This window comes from Solanum dulcamara, chromosome 6, assembly GCF_947179165.1.
Source record: "Solanum dulcamara chromosome 6, daSolDulc1.2, whole genome shotgun sequence".
Lineage (NCBI taxonomy): Eukaryota > Viridiplantae > Streptophyta > Magnoliopsida > Solanales > Solanaceae > Solanum > Solanum dulcamara.
In genome coordinates this window covers 3904194-3926670 of record NC_077242.1, presented here as the reverse complement: position 1 = coordinate 3926670, position 22477 = coordinate 3904194, and the positions used below count along the sequence as shown (strand labels likewise).

Genomic DNA, 22477 nt, shown 5'->3' with positions numbered 1-22477 from the left:
CGGTCAGACGAAAATTTGACGTCGTAGACTATATTCAACAACACTTCCTCTTGATCTTCACCCTGTTCCTCTTTAACTGATTTGCCATCATCCTTCTCAACATTCTCTCCTATATCCTCCTTCATTTACGCAAACAATGTCGAGGTATTTGGGCTTGTATCAATGTCTTGGAAAGTATTTTCAGCTTCTGCGTACATAGTAGATTGTATGTGAGGTAAAAGAAAGTTGAAAGGTTTGTCGATGGAAGACTAGGTGGCTTGGGGACATGGCTGGGGAGTTTTGTGTTAGGTGCTTGGTTTCAGGCTATTTATTGGAAAGAAGCTGGATTATGGAGTAGAATTGTGCTTATCGAATTGATGGATTCCTCATGCTACTTGGCTACTTAATGCACATCTAAAAAAGTTGTTGGACTAATATCCTAGGCATTAATCTCTAATGAATATGAATGTCACTTATGTAAATGAAGGGTTTTACAATCCCTCTCAAATTCTGGTTTCCCGCCATTGCAATTTCCAAATGTTATGGTTTTCACAACTAATACGCCAATAGAAGAAGAAAAATAAATCTGGAAGGAATGAAAAGTTATTAGAAATAAGGTAAAAGTTTAGAGGAGCAAAAAAAGAGCTAAAATGGGGTTTGGATATGTATTTTCAATGCTTTCCTTTGAGATGTCCCTGCTGGATATTCCTGTAGCTGATTCTAACAAACTAACAACAATGCGAACTGACTCCCCCCTTAAACATTTTGCAGCTTAGTATCCATCGCATCACAACAGTCACCAAGCTATTGACGTTAGGGGCATATATAGATTGATAGTATAACAGATGACAATATTAAACCTTTTTCAATAGTAGAGGTGTAAATATGACCCTTTTTCTAAAATATAAACAGAAGATTTCTCCTTTCTCCAAGAAGAAATAAAATGACAGACCATAGACAAAACTAAGAGCCTGAGTGGAAAAAATATTATTCTCTCTTTTTCCCAAAAGAGAAATGAAAGGAAATAGAGGAAATAAAAGATACAGGCAGTCAAACTTGTTTGCCAAAATAATTTTTCTAAAAAAAAGAAAGAAAGAGTAACCATGAAGACCACTGTTTCTTGTGCTTCATCCAACTCTGATCATTGATGATCTTCTCACGTCATTTATTCTGTGTTGTAGTAGTTTCTGATTCTATTCTCAAGAGTACATCTCTTTTATTCTTGCAGGATATTTCTTTTTCTCTTGGATTCTAAATTCTTGTTTTTTCCTTACTTGAGGTGTGCGCTTATTGATCGCTTGTGTGCCACACCTCGCCTGAAGTGTGGTTAGGCGCCATTTCCGTTCTTTGCATTGCCTCGGGACCTGAATCTTGCCTTTGGTTGCATTAGAGGCATGAAATAAGTGTAAAGTTCTTAAATTTGATTTTTCCTAGCTCCTATATTTAACAAACAATATGTTGTATTTTGTTTGACAGATATAATATAGGTGTATACATCAAATTATATGGTCATCATTGCTTTTTTTTTCAGAAATAGTTTAGATAACATGAAAACAGGCCTAGAAGTACAACTATATCTATAGTCATACATATACATGTTGTACAACTAGGACTTGTTTTCATGGACACGTTGCTTCGGGTTTGGCGGTATGGTGGGATGTTATATTGAATATGCTTCATACATTCTCAAAAAGTATTTCTTTTTTGTTCATTTGGACATGCTCCACTGATGCTCTAAAGTTTCTGGATTTGTTTCTAATGTGGGTTCTTCTATTTTCTGATGAAAAAGTGATACTAGAACAATTGTGATGTCATGGATGATATGTTTGACTTAGATCATACAATATAGCTAGTAGGGAGAACCCACCTTGTACTAAAGGGGGTTAATCTAATCAGTTTCGTGGAAAATAATAACTCTAATACAAAGATATACTACATAATTATAGAAAGCAAACCACTTAACCACTTTATCCAATCCCCTATCTCTCACTCTCACTCTCCCTCCCACACGCCTTCACTGTTTTGATGCGTCCAAAGCTTTAAAGAAAAAAAGTAAGAAAGAAAAATGCAGATGGCCTGATTCTGCATTCTGTTTATTTCAGCAGTCTTCTGCCTTGGTCCCGCCTCTCCCTGCTTCTAGCATCAACCATGCAGTGATACTTTCTTTTCTTTTTCAAAGTAAGTAACCCTTAGTAGTTCTTTGGTCACTATTTTTGCTAAAGTCCATTTTCTGAATGCTTTCATGATTTTGTTGAATCCAGTGATTTGGGGATAGTTAGAGTGGGTTAGAGTCCCACATTGGTTGGAGAATAAACTAGTGGTATGCTTATATGAACTTGGACAATCCTTCCCTTATGAGCTAGCTTTTGGGGTTGAGTTATATCCAAGTGCCATATGTTTACATGGTATTAGAGCCAAGTCCTCATGTTTGGGGCCCATGTTATATTGTCCACTCTCTAGTTCGGTGAGTTGGGCCTGAATATCTGGTAGTTTGCTTATATTGAATTGGACAATCTTCTTCATGATCTAGCATTTGGGTTTGAGATAGGCCCAAATATCATAATTTTATCAGGGTTGTTTCGTAGGCTATCATTCAGATATTGGAAATTATCATTCTAACAATTTTATTTTTGATGTTTTATGGGCTCATCTAACAATTTTAAGTTTTGTGAATTTAAAACCTCTGTCAGTAGCATGCTTCCTGCCCATTTTTAATGATGTGGTGCTCTAAAATGTTTTAATACACAATCTTGGAGTAACAACAACAATAACATACCCAATGTCATCTCACAAGTGAGGTTTGGGGAGTGTAGAGTGTGCGCAAATCTTACCCATATCTCGTGGAGGTAGAGAGGGAATTTCCGAAAGACCCTCGGCTCAAGAACAACAAATCAAAGTAGTTATGGAAAAGGAAGTACAACATTAAAGATGCACAATCATGGAATGGCTGAATGATTATTGTGTCTGTTTCTGCTTCTGATTATTGAGTTTTGAGATGTTGCTTATTGCTGTCTTTGTAGCTTTCTTCTAGTGAGGAATAAAAACAGTCTTTGATGATGTCCAAGTCACAAACTGTGAGTGTTAGGTGTTAGGTCTAGTGGATATCTCATTACAGATAATAAAAAGAAGGTGAAATTTTTAATTTACTTGCTTTATCTTTAAAGAAGGAGCTAGACTTTTAGGAATTCAGGAAGACTTCTCATTGTGTTGTGCATCAAATCGATAGTTGAATCAAGGCTGCCTTGGAGTTCAACAGAAAACATGCATTTGCATTAGCCTTAGGTTTATAAATATTCAATTTGTTAAATTGCTTGTGTTTAGAATTTTAATTAGCAGAATCTTGAAAATTCTTGCCAAAGTTTTAATTGTTAGTTCCAACAAAGGATAGTTTTAAAGAAGAAAGTTGGTAAGTAAGTTTTTGGGGGAATATCTGCTACCGTGCAGATTAATACAATTTCATTGAGAAGTTCGTGAAGATAAATACAATAGTATTAAGAAAATAAAAATGATGCTGTATGGAAATTGAAAATTTTCATCTGAGTTGAGTCGAAGCAGTTGCTTTAGTTTTAGCCTATCATAAGCAAAAAGACATCAAAACCATGCCTTTTGAGCCTAAAAGAATTTTATTTAGGTGGAAAAACAAAACAAATATGACAGTCATTTTGTGTTCAAGTTATTAAGAGTATACAATAAGTAGTCTAAACAAACCATAAAGAAGCATTCAGCAATTGTGAGGTCGCTTGTCTGATATCGTAGTCATATTGTTTATTATATCTTATTGGTCATGGTTTGTGATATTATTTTTCCATATTTGACTTCATTTATCAAATGGAACAGGCATATCTCTGGTTTGTTAGATGCCACGTCCAAGCTTTTATTTCCCTATTTAACATTATCTTATAAATGTGGGCTATCCAGATGTACACATGTGCAATGCACATGTCATCTCATATAAAACATAGACACATACCAAAGACTTAGTTTGCTTCTTTGCAACATATTATATCTGTTTAAGCTGTAAGGTAGGTGGTTCAAAGAGATCATTTTTTCCCTTCCTATAATTGAATTTTTGTTCAGGATTTTGAGTTTTGGCAGTCATGTGGGTGAGGCACGCAATGATGTCAAGCATTATTGCAAAGAGGGTATCCCCAAAAGTTGATGTTATGTGGGTTGGACCAGTAACAGGATGACACAAATCAATAGCCTCTTTACTGAAAGGGACACAAAAGTTTTTTCTATAAGATTATCAAAATCTATGTCACCATTGGTTCCTTTGGGGACCCTTTCTCATTGGTGTTGACACGTTATATAAAATTGGTCCCTTGACTTAATCTTCTTCTGCAGCTTTTTGAGGAGATATTGGTTTGTTGGTTCAATTGTTTTCAGCTGAAAATGCCTTTAATAAACTCCTTTTTTTTTACACAAAATCCAAGTTGTGCTGTCTTTACTTTTAGCATTTTGAAGTTCTTGGAACTTTATTAGTAAAAAGTTGAAATAGTTTCTTGTGGGCCATTTTAGAATCTGTATTATGTGGGTGTTAGAGAATTCTGATATAGAGAGCAGTCTGATAAAAGGTGCTTTTTTTATCTAATCACTAGTTTTGCTCTATAACTCTCTCTTCTTGATTTTTCCATCTGGTCCATATGCTTTTTGTTGATGTGTTGTACTAGGTAGGCAAAACTAGTTTTAGCTTTGGTTGTTTCCTTTAATTGACTAGAAGACTTGGTCCTTTAGGAACTTGAGAAGCAAATATGCAGGAGTGATTTTGCTTAATGAAGTCAGTTGCTTGTATTATTCATAAGAAATCCTGCGAAACTTCTGGAACTTCTAGAAGCGTCACGAAGTTTCCGAGTCAAAGGATATGTGCAAAATCAAGAGTTTCTTGTTGAAAATATGACACAAGCACATGTTTGAAGATTCTAGGTTTTATAGATTGCAGTTGTTTCAATCTTTGTGAGCTGTAAAAACTGGATATGTGAGCTGTAAGAAAAAGAGAACTTGGCTTTTGGTGACTTCAGTTCAGTAGCAATGCAGGATTTATGCATTGAGAAGAATCTCTTGGCTGGGAATTTACAGACAAAATCCCTGAATTTTAGCCATGATGATGCACTATAGACAATTGTAGAATTGAAGAAGCAAAGATGATGCATGCTTTTGCATACTTTAAGATATTAGGAAAAAAAAATGAGCATTTCTATTTTTGGTACAGAAGCAATTAGAGGTGTTGAACTAGCCACCAAAACATGGGTAAATGAGAACCTTTTTAGCTACCAACCCCAATAAAAGATATCAGCCGTTAATATTTCTTTAATTTTTTTAAAAATAATTGAGTCAACTTGCAACGGAGAGTTTAGAAGCAACGGTAAAATTGTCATCGTGTAATTTATAGATCACATGTTTGAGCTGTAAAATCAGCTACTGATACATCAAGGTAAACTCCCAGTTCTATATATCACACCTTTTGGTGTGTGATTGTGCGGTCCTTGCACTTTGCCTGAACTCAGATTATTTTGTGCATTGAGCTACCCTTTATTGAGTCCAACTTGCCACACTTTGACAAATCAATTGGGTATTTCTTCTCACTAGTACAAGTGTCGGATAATTTTTGCCAAGACTTAAGCAAATGAGAAGAGATCATCAAGTTATTTTTTATAATTCTTTTTTTTTAACTCCACTCCACTCATCGGATGAATAGTGTTCACTCGAACCTTTAACTTGCCAATTAAAAAAATGTTCAACCACTCGAGCCATCCTCTCTGGTCGGAATTTCTTTGTGTGTGGACCTACCTCGTCATATCTACACACTAAGACTTCTACTAGACCATAGGTTATACCAATAAAATGATAGTGACTCAATATATAATTTCATTTTGGGAAAAGAAAAAAAAAACACCTTTTGCAGACAGAATTTTATTAGTTATAGGATTCATTAATTATGTTGTACTCCTATCAAATTGTCTGAATCCAATGAATTGATTTTGATTAAAACTTATTAAGTGTGCATTTTATTAATTTGTTAGTGGAAAATGGGTACACACGAGACTGAATAAATTTTATTATCTACACAATAACAAGGTGGAAATCTAGTTATACAGCAAAAAAATAAAATAAATGATGTCCCTTTTTTTAAATGTTAGATAATGCCACAGCCCACGGAGAACCTAATTAAAAAGTAAGGATTAAGAAAAAAGAACTAAATAAACTTATTCAGTTAATTATCATATTGTTTAATGTCGTGGTAAACTTAAACATTGGTGGAATTAATATTGGTAAAAAGGTTGTAGGACAACAAAAACAGCATATTCGATGACGGGGTTTGGGAATGGTGTCATGCACATAAATTTTATCCCCATCTCATAAAAATATAATTATTGTTTTCGAAAGACTATAGACTCATTACAAATATATTTATGTTTCCCATCAATAAAACTGAATTCTAATGAATCCGCAAGCAAAAAAGTTTCATCCACCATTAAGATTAAAGTTAGGAGGACGTAGGATTAGGATTATACTAAGTATAGATCTCACATCATTAGAAAGTTAACTACACCGCCGGTAACTAACCATACACTTTATAAAAGTTATATCTTTGAATTGTTTAAGCACATGAAAAAGTTAATAATATATGTTACTCCTGTAAAATATAGATATAGGTTGCGACCTACGTAGCCATGTATAATATTGGGTGGTCAATTGAATTTTTTTTATTGAAAATTATATTTCATCCGTTCCATATTAGTTGTCATGTTTACTCAAAATAATTGTCCCAAGATAGTTGTCTATTTAAACAATCAAGAGAGAATTAATTATATTTTTTCAACTTTACTTTTGACATTAATTATTCTAGAATTAAGAGGCACATAAATAGATAAAGATAAAAAAATTAATAAGGGGGGTATTAGTCAAATAACGCTCCTAATTAATACTCCATCTATTCTATATTAACTAAATTTCTAGAGTTTTTTTCATTGTTCAAAATAGTTGAATTATTCAAAGTTCACGAGAAATGTTTGAAACTTTTTCCATGTTTACCCTTTCCATTAATGAAGTTTTGTAATTTTCTAGGACTTAAACTACACTACTTACAAAGTTATACTCCAATAAAGGACTCCATGTATTTATGATTTCACATTTAATATTTTTTATGAGGTTGATTAAACAAAAGGGTAATAGAGGAAAATATAGTTCAAATTTTATCCTTGAATGTTTTTCTTAAGAGAGTGTTTTCTTAAGGGTTGTGCAAAATCTTAAAATGACAACTAAAATAAGACAGAGGGAGTTATATGTATCCAAAAAAAATATACTTAGGTACAATAAAATTACTTTCCGTACATATCGAATATATTTTGAATATTTTTAGTGAAACCCTCATTTTGTCGATTGAACCTTGAATGTTGTTGTTTACTTTATATCGTGCAACACAAATCTTGAATAGTTTTTAACACTTACCCTTATATTAGGCATATATATATATATATATATATATATATATATATATATATATATATATATATATATATATATATATATATTTAGGATAGTTAGTTGGGCTAGGACCAAAAACTTTTGTTAATTTGTTTATATGTGAAGAACACATCATGATATCCGTCATGCTCCATATACTATATAGTTTTAGAAGCTAAACGTAATAACATTTTGGTTCTATTATAAAGAATTGGAACTCATTTCTTTTTTCTCACTCTATATAAATTTTAATGTTAAAATTGAAAGGGATTCTTAGAGCAACGATAAAGTTATTTCTCTGTGATCTATAAATTACGAGAGTTTGAGATGTGAAAGCAATCACTAGTGCTTGCATTAGAATATGTTATCTACATCACACTCTTTGAAAGTGACCTTTCTCTTGACCCTTCTAACATAAGATGTTTTATGCATCGGACTGAATTTAATTTTATTTTAATGCCAAAATTATATTGAATACATCGCACATCATATGTAATGTCGTATATCCGGTGGGTAAATAATAGGTGTGTATTGACCAATCATGAGCTTAAAACTCCATGCATTTTGGGCATCTACTCTGGATCAATAGACACCTGTCCTCCTCTTTAGCCACATAATATAACTTTGCTTATTATTTTTAGGACCCACCTAATAATTCATACTGTTTCTTTCTCCATCTTCTTTATCTTACCTTTTTTTTTGTTGGTTTTTTTGGCCCATGGCTGGGAGGGGCACCAAATTGGTAATAATATCCAGATATCTCATGGATTATTTTTATATTCTGTATTTGGTACAGAGTATTATTTAGACTCATGATAATTTTATCCATCATTTTAATATAAATAGTGAGATAAGTTATTTTATATAAAAAATAAAATAAAATAATCTTATGAATGGAATATTCTTGTCTACCTCATTCCACCAACCAAACCACAAGTAGATTTAATGTCCAAATTATGAGTTCATCTGAATTAACTCGTTTAACTTGGATCATGAAGTTGAAAGCTCACTAAACAAGTATTAAAAATAGATCTCGAACCTAGTAATATCAAAAATAAATTGTGATAGAATTTCAAACTCAAATCAATATTAAGTTTAAATTTGAAATTGCTTATGATTTACACTAATTATATAGTTTATCATGGTTAAGTGACAAATTCTGATGATAAATATATATATATGACGAGTATTCATTAGATTGTTATAAAAATTACGTGTGAACAAGTTTTTTCCTTCTTGAAGAAGGGGATGATAAATTATTTTTACTTCTATCATGTATTAATTCATGCATTCACCTGGTTAAATTTTTTTAATCATGATCCTAATAAAAAAAGTTGAGCTTGAATTACTTATTAGTTACACACTGAAAATATTATTGTTCTTAATAATTGGATTTCTTAAAGGGTCTTATTCCCAAAGTGGTCTAATAAACTTAATCAAGTTTTAAAAAATAAATTAAAGGAGTGAGTGTGAATCTGAAAAGCAACATTAGTTGATGTATCATTATAGACTAATTAGTAATTACTCATAATGGGAAGCAAACCTAAACACTTTACTTATTGGAGTGACTATTTAAGGTACTAATTATAAGAAATAACAATGCAATATAAACAAATTAATTAATCCCTTGTCGAAGGTGACAATATTATTGAGAGTGCAAAATGATGTCCTCTTTTAAAATTATAAAATAAATAATTTTGTCTTTTTGTCTCCTATGTAGAAGAATAATCTTTCCCTAGTTTAATTACCCAATGAGAATTTCTTAAATCAAATCCCAACAACAATTGAAACTCTATCATCATTTTCCACTAAAACATCTTCTTTTAAGAATTTGAGAAAGATATTTGAACACGCATGTTAAAATAGTGATATTATTATTTATAAAGGTTCAATTTTTATGTAGATGTACATGTTTAATTATCATTATATTAAAATTTATATTAATGTAACCTAACTGTGTAAATATGCTTTGGGGTTTGGCGGCGGGGGGGGAGGGGCATAGTTCATGATTGGAATTAAGCAGTGATAAAGTCAGAAATTTTATTAAGAGTGTTCAAGATTTAATATATACGTATGAAAAATAATTTTTAATCAATATACTTTGTACAATTTTTTATATACATAATATAATTTTTTAACGAAAAGTATTCAAATGGCCACCTTGAGCTATATGTGGCTACTCTGACTAAAACCTAACTTTTTGTAGTTAGTGTTTTATACGTAATGTGTTAACTCATTTTACAAGAATTTCCATAACTTTATAAGGTTACAAATTAAAATAAGTTGAAGGAGAAGAAAATAGCTTGGTTAATTTAGGAAAACATTTCCTTCAAATAATTTCTTCTTTTTTAAAGGACATTATTCAAATTATATTAGGCGCCGCCATTTTGCATGTTTTCCTTACTTTCAAGTTTCAATTAATGATTTTTGTTTTATTTATTTTTTCAAACATAGTATATGTGGCAGATAAGTAATGGCTGCTTTTTTGAGTTGTGGAATAACCGTAAATCCCTCATAGAAGATAGGGACTTCAATTTCTTTTTCTCGATTTTCAATGCTCGTATTGAAATCTCAACTAATGAAAAAATTAAATTCGTACTATATAAAATTCATTTAATAAAAGAAATGTTCTCATTCAAAGATTAAATTTGAGAGAGATTAAAAATCGAGAGATCTAATTTATTTCATCATAATCGTTGTAAGTGAAAGAGACTTGCAATTGCCCATAATGAAGTGGAAAATGGAAAGAGACACACATGTGACTTTGTCTTTTCTAACAATTCTTCTCTAACTCAAATTTTAGTGAGTTTAATTTCTATAGTGATCGTTTGATTCGTAAATAAAATTAAATTGGGATTATAATTACAGAATTATAAACTTAAATTTATTGTCAATAAATAATTGAGTACATAGATATTTTTGAGGAATGTTTGTTTTATTGCACTGAAAAGGGGGTATCTTTTTTTTTTTAGAAAAAAAGTTGATCAAAGTTTTATTTATAATTTTACCGTTATTTTAAAATCAAATAAGAAAAAAAAAAAAGAAGAGGTAATCAAGTATATTTTTGTCTTTTGAGTATTTTATCCAAGGATTAATTGATAATCCCTGTGTTAGAATCCTATTTGAATTCCGTGAAAAATAATATCAAAATTATGGTATAAAATTATAGTACGAATACTGCATATATAAGAAAATAAAATCCATTTAGCTACGGGATGAAATTTTGAAAACTAATTAAGATATAAATTTATGGGGTTGAGATTCTAATTCTTCTAAGTTAGTTATTTCTAAATTACGTCATGATTTATATATAATCAATTAATATCTCAGGACAATTTATGTTTGTATTGAGCCGAGGGTCTCCCGGAAACAGCCGTCCTACCTTGGTAGGAGTAATGTCTGCGTACACTCTACCCTCTCCAGACCCCACGATGTGGGATTTTACTGGGTAGTTGTTGTTGTTGTTGTAATATCTCAGGACAATCATGTAAGATCTGGACCAAAGCTATTGAGTCCGGCCCTTAACTACGACAAAAAGACATTTTATATTTGATCGATTTAGATTAACTTTCACATATATCTTTCGTTTTCACAAAAATTAAGTCCATTTTTCTTGAGTTGCTTGGTTTGTTAATTAAATTATTGATCGTGTGAATGTAAAAAAATAAAATGTTTTAAACATTTGAGAATATTCAAGAAGATTATGTTTTGTGGTTATCAAAAGAAAGCATTTCATTTTCAATGGTATTATCATGTGGTAGAAAATAATTAAATGAATATAGAAAGTATACAAATGGACTATTTGACCAAGTTGCATGAAGCCTTTTACAAAACAAATATATTCGAGGACAAATAAAATTGACGGCGTAGAAATATTTGCCCAATCGAAAATATTTTCTTAAAAAATAAGTTGATTTTTAACTTATTTTCTCATATTTGGTTGTTGAGTAGAAAATATTTTCTATTGTTTGATTGGTGAACGAAAAATAATTTTTCAAAAAATATCTTTTATAATTTGCTAGAAAGTAGAAAATATTTTTTTGAAATATAGTTTTTAACATGAAAACCTACCCCATTAATCGATTCAGGTGCTAACCTCGACACCCGAATCAGAATCCGGCCCCGACGATCGATTCAAATTCCAACCCTGATGATTGATTTGGAATCCGACCCCAATCTCCGACCTGGAAGCTAACCCCCAACTTTCTATTTGAAAATCGATATTCAAACTGGAATCCAATCCTCGATCCTTGAATTGAAATTCTATTTTTTTAATTTTTTGTTTTGTAGGGGATGATAGGGGTCGGGGGTAGGGGTGATCTAAATGATAATCTATCCAAATTCTTTTTCATTCTTAGGTTTAAATTTGTAAAATCTGATTAAGCGTGGAAAGTTTATATACATTCTATTATAACCTTCAATTATATACACATAACATCAACGTACATAACTTAAATCTTTTTAAAAGAATAAGTAAGTATTGTAATGAAGCTAAATTGGGTAAAATTGTTGTTATTGATGTTACATTAGTAAAGTAAAAGTTCATGTCCTATTGCGGTTTGATTAAATTTGATTTTAAATATTACAAGATTATTTCTTAAAATGACATTTTCAATTAAAAAATATATTTTAAAAAGCTCAAACTTAAAACCTCTAATTATATTTTTTATTTCTAATTTCTTTTCTCTTTCTTTCTCCCAAAAAACATGCACGGTTTTTTATACATACCATCCTTTTCAAGTACGTATTCACAATTTTCTACTTCACGATCCACACATATAAATAAAAACTTTAATTTAGATTTTTTATTGGTGCTTTTGATCTACGAGTACTAAACAAATGATAATTTATAGTACTATTTTATCTTTATGCCGTAATTTACTCAATCAAAGCCTGACATGAACAAATTAATCTAATTAATTCAATCCTATTTGGATGATAATGGTCAAGGATTAGTACCTAACTTCTTTATTTGTACACCTCACCTTTCATCTTCAACAATAATAATCTCAGTGGTCCTTTAAATTTTTGTTTTATTTTTTCTTATTAAAACAAATGTACTCTGTTTATTAATGATATTTCTACTGTCAAACACTTTTTTCTTCTAATTTTTTTCAATCATAGTTGTTTACTCCTAATGGGAAGCAAATTTATCGGAAACAATCTCTCTATCCATAAGGAAGTCAGATTTTTCAACTAAGGAGTATAAAAATAGATAAAAGTAGATAAATAACAAAAATAAGAGAAATCAACATAGTGTATATACATATATAAGACTTAAATTTATTTTGACGTAACAAAAAAATGTATTTTTTTGTCAAATCAGTGCCAATTGACACCTCTTAGCATGAGGTGACTTCGTCATCTACTTTTTACCACACAAAAATAGAGATAAGATATGTAACTTTATTATATATATACACATATAAGACTAAATTTTTGATGTAACAAAAAGTGTAATTTTTTGATAAATTAATGTCGATTGACACCTCTTAGCATAAAGTGGCTTCGCCCTCTGCCTTCTATCACATCCTCTTTAGACTTTATATGTGGAATGACACCATGATTATGTTATTGTTATTGTTATTATATATATTAAAACAAATCTTCTCTTGAATTTCTTTATAGATTCATAAACAAGATCAATTCAATATTATTGCTTAAAACTATAGAAAATAGTTACTTATATAACCACATGGATGATATAAAAATTGGAATTAACAATTAAAAATAGGAAACATTGACCACTAAATATATGATTATGGTTGGAGTTAAGGCAGAATTTTTATAAAATAAAAATGATTTGACTCACTAACCAATTAAAAGACTTCATTGGACAAAAAGTTCATACAATTTCCCTCAACCAATGAAAACACCTCACGTATACCAAATCACACTTGCTGCAGTCTAAATCTAAAATATCTATCCTACTCCAACATGGTTGATAATTTGATATAATAAACTATAGATTATCTTATTTTTCAAATTTTAATATTACTGTTATTTCTTATATTTTGATTAGTTTTACTATTTGATATACCTTTCTATCTTTATCATAACTTTATCCTCACAAATGTAAATGTAAGATATGTATACATCAAACCTTTTTTAGATTTTTTTTATAAACTACACGGAATATATAATTATTATCGTAGATTAATTCTAAGTCACGATCTTCTTTTGTGCTTCTTCAAAATAGGACTTGGCAATTCTTGATCATGTCCATTATAATCGAATCGTTTGCTTTTCAAACCTCAAAAATGAAAAATTTCTTGGCACAAAGCTTTTTTCGTTTTAGTGAGACTCTACTTAGCAAATAAGTCAATTATTGATCAGAACGTTTAATTTTATCACTATCAATATGGATCCTTTTACTTTGATTACATCGCTATAAATTGTATCATGAAATAATAATAGAATGTTTTCAAGTATTTCTATTATGCAATACGTGCTCAAATTTGTAGTATTAGTGAATTTTGAGTACCAGATGGATAATAGAAGGAAAAAAATATCAATATAATTTCTAGTCCCAAAAGGTGTACTGCTATGTTGCACGTTTTGATTGGTTAAGTAAGTTTTCCAAATATATTTGTTAAATTAAAGGTTCCAATGAAAGAGTGCCACAAATAACATGTTACAATTTGCATGAAAATTAGGAAGATAATGGCATTGGCGACTTTCACCAATTAGGGACAAGTCTGCAGACTTTTATCTGAGTGATTGATGCAATAGCATAGTTTGTTTTAAACGGATCAGCTAGTTAGTGATATTATTATTTTTTTGGTGCTTGGGATTTATATAAGTTTAAAATACATACATTATTAGTGTGTAAGGTATGTTTCCTTACTTATATAGTTAATAATTCTCTTATCCGCTCTAGTTCTAAACCTATAACGTACAAATTTTTAAAACGTGTAATTAGTGAGTAAGATCTGATTACTTATATATTCAATACCTATCTTATGTATTGTCGATATGAAACTTCTTATACTATGATGAGTGCATATCACATTTTTATATTTCTTTCTTCGTTCACTTCAATTGACGGATTCACGTTTCAAAGCGTATGAATTTTTATTTCCCGTAATAATTTCAAGTTAACGAAAAATACTAAGAATTCAAAATCAATAATTTATAAAAAAAAAATTGTTTTTTAATATAAATACAAATATGAACCGGCTTCCTGGGAAAAATATTTCCATGTCAGCATATAAAAGTTTTGTACACTATTAGTATTCCATCACCTAAACATTAATAAAATGTTCAAATTTTAAATTTATAAATTTTGAATTATAAGAAAAATAAAATTACTGAGTTTTGAATCTCTGAATTATTTATACATATTCAATAAAATTATTACAAATAAATGCATAATTTTAGCAAATCTATTGGCAGGGCCGGCTCTAACCTTTTAAAAAATAAGACATATGCCTTAGGGGCCTCAAATTTTTACTAATAATAAATTATGTATTAATTTTTTTAATGGAAAAAGTGATTATTTATGATAAAAAAAACATTTTTAATAAAATATATATAATTTTATTCTCTTTAGCATCATTCAAATAGAAGAAATCAAGAAAATATTGTTTTACCTTTTTACATTTTCTCCACTAATACTCATATTATTTTATTATTTTTAATTCCTTTTGTACTCTTCTTCTTCTTCAAATTTTCGATGAGTTGAAATAATACTTTGTCAAAAATATAAATAAATAGGCGAAAAGTGTTAAATAAAGTAAATTGCAAATTTTTTATTATATTTCTTATGTTTTCAAGCCTTACAACAAACATATTAAGTGAGGTATATAGAGTTATCAACTTTTTGAATTAGATATTATAGTTCTAACTCTTTTCTTTATATTAACAATTCATATAATGATTGCTTCAGTGAAAAAAATTCAACGATGAATTGATAAAATCTTACCTAAAAGTAATAACTGGAAGAAAAAAGAAGGTATTCAACGAAATCATTTACTAAAAAAATTAAGTAATGATTTGTATTTAAATAAGAAAAATAATTTTTAAATAAATATATATGAAGTTATCTAAATTTTAGGCTTCTAATTAAAATTTTAATTTAGGTCTCCCAATATGTTGAGCAGCATCTATCTATTGGTTCTGTCGAAGTAGTGTGGTAATTATTTAAATTATCGCTATATATCCATAGTTTTTGTACATAATGGTCAAGGACAAAGATTGTTTCATTTTTTTTCCTTTCTTTATTCCCTGAAAAAAAAACATGTAAGTGGTAACATATAAAGAAGAGAATTAGAGCCCGTTTGGATTTGATTATAAGTTATTTTTAGGTTATTTTTAATTTTTTTGAATATTTGATTGGCTATTTAAAGTCATTTTGTGCTTAAAATAAGCCACAATAAATAATTGGCTGGGTTTGTTTGGATGAACTTATTTTAAGCAGCTTATAAGTTGAAAACAACTTATAATTAAAAAAAAAAAAAGTTATGCTGCACCTATTTTTTTTTTAACTTATAAGCAGTTTTCAACATATAAGTTACTTAAAATAAGTCCATTCAAACGTGCTCTTACTTCCGAGCAAAGTAACAAAGTACTTTTCCATTTTTTAACAAGAAGTCTTGAATTTAAATCTCAAATATAAAATTATTTTTGATAGGAAATATTTTACTCTCAAAAATAAACTTTTTAGGCGTTAATTCAAATTAGTCGAATTCTAATATCAATATTGAACATCAAATTAAAAACTAAGAAAACACAAATAAATATTAACCAATATTGAACACTAAATTAGAAAAAGAAAAACACAAATAAAAATTGGTTGAGTGTCAACACCAGTGTTGAACACTAGATTAGAAATAAAAAAAAATACAAATAAAGATTGGTTGAGTGCCGACATCACTATTGAACATCAAGTTAAAAATCAAGAAAACACAAACGAAAATTAGTTGAGTATTGAACACCAAATTTGGAAACCAAGTAAACACAAACAAAGATTAGTCGAGTGTCAATAACATATTGAACACCATATTAGAAATCAAAGAAACACAAACAAAAATTAGTCGAGTGTCACCATCAGTATTGAACATCAGATTAAAAATCAAAAAAATACAAACAAAGATTAGTCGAGTGCCAACACCAACATGGAATACTAGATTAAAAATCAAATAAAGATTAATCAAATGTCAACGCTAATATTGATCACCAGATTAAAAATCACAAAAAACAAAAATAAAGATCAGCCTAGTGTCAACACCAACATGAAACACTAGATTAAAAATCCAATAAACACACACAAAAAAAAATTTAATCGAGTGTCGACTTCAGTATTGAACAACAAATTAAAAATCTAGAAAACACAAACAAAGATTAGTCAAGGTGGCAACATCACACTAGAAACCAAGAAAACACAAATAAACATTAGTCAGTGCCAACACCAATATTAAACAGTAGATTAGAAACTAAAAAAACATAAATAAAAATTAATCGAGTGCCAACACCACTATTGAACTCCAAATTAGAAATCAAAAAAACACAAACAAAAATTAGTCGAGTGCCAACATTAATATTAAACACCAAGTTAGAAACAAAAATTAATGGAGTGCCAACACAAATATAGAATACCAAAGATACACAGATTAGTCGAGTGTCAACGCCACGGATATTGAACACGGGATTAAAAATCAAAGAAACACAAAGAGAGAAGAGAAAGTGAAGAGGAAGGGTAGAAATAGTATATAAGCCATGATTTTTCATATACAAGAAAACAGAGAGTTACAGGAACATTGTATAGTATTCCTATAAGGTATATATACTCTCTCTCATGCACAATCAAATGTGAAAGAATAACCAGAAAAACCAGCTGAGCTCCATTTTCTAACTACATCCAAGCTACTAACTGGTCTCTGAAAACCTCTCACACTATAAGAAAAAAAGTAAAAATAATGAAAGAAACTATTCAACCAAACTCCATTACAGAGGAAATTCCGGGGACGTATTTTCTAAACCATCCCTCTGGTAAATCTCCTCTGTAATAGCCACAAATTGCAAATTTAGCCACTTTTTTTTTTCTTTCTTCACCTTCCAAATTAGGCTTGATTTGCCAAATCATTGGCATTTATGAAAGTTCCATGAAAACCATAAGGAACTCTTGATGGAAGTTTCACTGTGGCCTCTAATTTTAAGGTCATTGCATTAACAATTTGTAGCTCTGATTTCCATTCTTTCTCATCATGAACAAAAGCTAAAATGTAACCATCATCTTCTGCTTTGCTGTTTGAGTCTCTTGGTAAAAAAAGAGGCTCACCACCATATTTGTTGTCACCATAAATGAATTTGTGAACTTCACCTGTAAAAAGGTCTACTTTTGCAAAACCAGAAACTTTTGGCCATGGTTCTGCAATAGCCAAATATGCATACTGTGTCTTCCTTCCAAGTTTGTTTCTGTTCACCATTCCTGCTTCTAAATTCACTTGTTCATCTGGGTTTTGGATTATAGCCTTTCTTGTTGATTTGCCAGTCTTCAAATTGAGACGAATTTCGGATAAAACACTCTTTAGTCCTTCATCACATTCATTGAAAATGGAGTCTGGTGGTGTCATACATGAACCAATCACCACGATTTCATCCGATTCTGGTTCTTCCCAAGCATTCCAGAGATGGAAACAGAAGCAATCAGGAACTTCAACCCATTTCAAACCTGACCCATCTTTTGCATATTTGTCCAAAATCCCAAATCGTGAAACTTTGTTCTTGTCGTAAACCACCGGTGACCCTCCACGGATCATTTCAGACATCTTGAAGACGACTTGTTGATCAGGGATGATGACGAATTTCTCAGTTATAGCGAAATCATGCATCATTGTTGGGTCTTCAACTGGGATTTCAACATCATTTGATTTTTCCCCATTTTTTGAAAATCTGAAATACTTGAGGTATGGTTTCTGAATCACATCGTAGCTAAGAGCAAATAGCTCACCGGAAACTGGGTCGAGCTTTGGGTGAGCTATCATGGTGGATTTTAGCTGGCCGTCGAAATCGAATCTCCCCTCTGTTTTAAGATCGCCGGTGGGTGTTACTCGTACATGGTAAGGTAAATCATCTTCGGACATAGCAAGCAATCGGTTATTGAAATAGACTAAGCCGGCGTTTGCAACTCCAGTTCCTTTACTGTGATCAACAAGTCCGAAGAGCCCACGAGCGTAAAACAGCATAAGCCTTGCAATTCCTGAGTGACCATGTAATTCGCCAATGGCTTTAGGGAAAACAGGACGACCCAAAGCTTTTTCTTGAACGAGCCTCTCTGTTTCAGTGAACCGGCAAGCGTAACTAGCTGACCCATTTTTAAATTGAATGGCATGAACCATGCCGTCGCCGTCGAAGAAGTGGTGTCCGGCGGTTGGTTCGAAAAGCGGGTTAGCTCCGTTACGAACGTAAACCCCTTGAACACATTTGGGTATTTTTCCGGTGACCGGAAGTGATTGACAGACGGGATTTTCCGGTACCGGAGCGAAATTCCCAGAAATCTGGACTCGTGGGTCAGCAGTTTTTGGCAAAGGGTGTTCGAGTTCGTGTTTTGTTAAAACACTTTCTACAGCATCCAAAGCCATTGCTGCTGCTTTCTGCACTAAATTCCACTGAGAAGAAGAAGTAGAAGAAGAAGAGTCATTTTTTTCTTGTTTTGGATGTGAAATTTTTGTAGTGGAAATAGTACTAGTTTTTGGTGTTTGATAATTTGAAGATTGCTTAGGAAAATGAAGAATAGGAGGAGCTTGAATAGAGCAATTAATATTGGGAATTTGTCTATTATGTTGATTTTTGAGTAGGGAAATAGAGTTTGATGAAAAACCAAACTCTCTTGATGATGGCATTGATAACTTAGGCTTAATCCAAGTATTTGTAGCATGAGAAGTAGTGGCCATGGCTACCTATTTTTGATGTTTTTGTTTTTGTGTAGTACTATTTGGTTGTGAAAAAGGAGAAAATGTGAGATTTTTTTTTTGTGTAGAGAGAAAAGAGGTGGGAAATGAGATGAATTTTGTTTTCCTTTTGAGGTGAGGTGATTTGGTTTGAAGAGAGAAAGGGTATTTGTATATATAGAGTGGGGGAGTATGTGGAATGATGGTCCACTTCTAACATGTAAGAGAAGACCACGTGTTGGAGATGTGAAAAATGCATATTTGGAGGATTAAACTCTTTAACTAATACTACTACATTAGTACATTACTACTAATACAACAAATGACCCATGTGGGTGTGGTGGGGAGAGGGGGGTGGATGTCCCTACATTTGGTTATGAAAAAATTTGACAACACTACCTAACTCTTTATATTTTTTATTGCCACGCTAGCTAGCAGTGTTTTGGTATCCATATTGGAATTTAATTCCATTATAAGATTCATTTTAGGAGGTAAAGATTCAAAAAAAAGATTTTTAATTATGAATTTATAAGTCTCAATCATTTCACCATAACTTATATTGAAAAAAATTAGGAAATTTGATGGGGTGAAAGAGGTTCCATCCTATTAGTATGTTCTTATGTTGTAAATGTTTGCTTTTATTTTCTTCTTTCCTAAATTTGAAAATTATATTTAATTGTGTATGCAAGATTTTGTGAGTGTAATCGGCTTACTATTACAAAACTTATATATGTTTTTGAGTTCAAGGTTTAGAGGTTGCGGAATTTTACTTTTTATTCTAAATTAATGTCTACATTGTATTATGTTTCTCCTACATCATATTTGCGGTTTGAATTTTTTAAATATTTAGTTCTTTTTTGTGAATTTTCTAGTTTTTATTTGGAACTGTTTTGTATATACAAAATATAATAATTGTATTGAACATGATAAGAGTCTATAGTATAAATATTTAGTTTAATGTAAGTATATCTAATCCCTAACTATATGCTATAAGAATTGCAAAAAGGTAGAAGTCTTTTCAAAATAAGTCAAAAGTTTGTGCTAAAATAGGGAGTGTCAAAGAAATTTAACACCGAAAGATTATCAAAAATCAAATAAAAGGAAAAGAAAAAGATAGTCATTACCATTATTATTTTCTTGAACAAAACTTCGTGGTCAAAAATAAACAGTTGATGGGAAAAGAAAAGTGGACTAAAATGGATTGTTGTTGGATGATTGAGATTTTTCATCTCTTAATAAGAGGTTTCAAGTTCAAATTTTTTGAGAATAGAAAAAGAATTGTTTGGAGCATTGTTCTTAAAAATAGGCTCTGCAATGGACGCATTTGAATTATATCGAATTTCAATGCGAATATTAGATATTGAGCCGAAAAATTAAAAAATAATTAAAGAAAAAAAGAAAGAAGTTGAAAATGGGAAAGGTACTATTAAGGTAATTAAGTTTGATTTGAATTTAAATTAGACAAAAGTTTGTATGTTTCTTTTTCCTTGTAGAACTTAATGACGAAATATCATTTTTAATCAATGTTTACATTAAACAGAACGATTTAATTATCAAAATCACAGATAAAGCAAAAAAAAAAAAGGCAAACGAAATATCACTTGTTTTAGCTATTTACATCAATCTGCAATAACAATATCATATTCAGTGGTAGAGATGATTACATCAAACTAAACAATTAATTATAAAACTCACAAATAAAAGTAAAAATATATCACTTATCTATAATTAATTAAGTGATAGAATTGGTGTGAAAATAATTGTTATTAGCAAAATGTTATTATAGAAGCATATAATATGATATAAGAATGAAAGTCAGTTCCAAGAAAAAAATTAGTTGTTATAGTGAAAAATTATTACAAAGAACATATAATATGACATAACATAAAAATTGCACTATCAGAAACATAGATTTTTTCCATTGTGAATCAATGAGAAATTTGAATTATAAAATATTATTATCCCACCCATTTCCCTAACTAGCTCACTGAAAAATACTGAAAATCTTCCTAATTTTTTCGAGTCAGAATAATACTATTTTTTTTTCTCACTAATTTAATAAAAACATCTATGTCGATTCACTCAAAAAAAACTTAATTGTTATAATAAAATGTTCTTATATAAGATGATTATTATAAATAGGTCAGACTATGTATTGCATATATTTATCTAATATTAATATTGAGTGCGAATAAATTTTTTCGATCCGAATAGGGTTGGGAGGCGGGGGGGTCAAAGGAGTGTTAGACCAAGTTTCCCTAAATGGGCCAAGCAAAGCCAACTTTCGGTTAAAGTGAATGGTGTGTTTTAATTGGTCCATTTCCACTCGGCTTAAAACCCGCGTTCGACCCAATTAACAAAGGTCATCTCTTAACCACGTGTCGGGTTTAATTTCTCCACTTAACCTAAATCTATGTCCCCATCATATGCCCCACACGTTTCTCTCATATCCAATTAGCCCCCCTAACATTTCATTTTTCATCTTCTTTTTTTTTTGGAAAAGTGTGGGTGGACTCTCACATTCACCAATAACAATGTTTTTTTTTTTTTCATACAATATTAAATAAATGTGTACAATGTATGTTACAATCTTCATCCTTTTGATTGAAAAATGTCTACATTTTATTACTATTAATAGAAATAAAGGCAAGAGAGATCATTTCATTTTTATTGTTATGTCCCAAATGAATGATGTAAGATTTTGTGTGGTATAAAACAATGCACTTCACTTCATAGTGTTGGAGGATAATTTATGTCCATGTAAATGCTTGACATCATGTAGAAGATGGCCATCTTGAAAATACTTTTTCACTTGTATATTGTCAAGTGGGAAGTTTACCAAGTTAATTAAGATTTTAAGTTCAAAAACTAATTTATTGGAAAGTGAATATGAGGTAAGCTCATGCATCTCAATCATAATTGAGCACTTAGTTTAAATAGGAGAGATATACATGGTTAACAAGAATTGTATTCATGACTATGTTCAAAATGTTGAATATTTTCTATGACAAAAATAACTGAAACTATTCGAATAAAAGTGAAGATACACTATAATTAGTATTTATCCTATTTTTCTTCGATATGTAAGGATTACCCTTGAAATAAGTTATTTTGTTCGCGATTTGTTTTCCTCCTCCCCCAAA

General features: G+C 30.5%; 1 protein-coding gene across 1 annotated transcript; it reads right to left on the bottom strand.

The window, feature by feature from the left end:
• Nucleotides 1-17128: 17128 nt before the first annotated feature.
• Nucleotides 17129-19499, bottom strand: LOC129892140 (9-cis-epoxycarotenoid dioxygenase NCED1, chloroplastic). The gene has a single exon (XM_055967691.1). It carries the CDS (start codon nt 19335-19337, stop codon nt 17505-17507), a length of 1833 nt encoding a protein of 610 aa, XP_055823666.1. The 5' UTR covers nt 19338-19499; the 3' UTR covers nt 17129-17504.
• Nucleotides 19500-22477: the final 2978 nt, after the last annotated feature.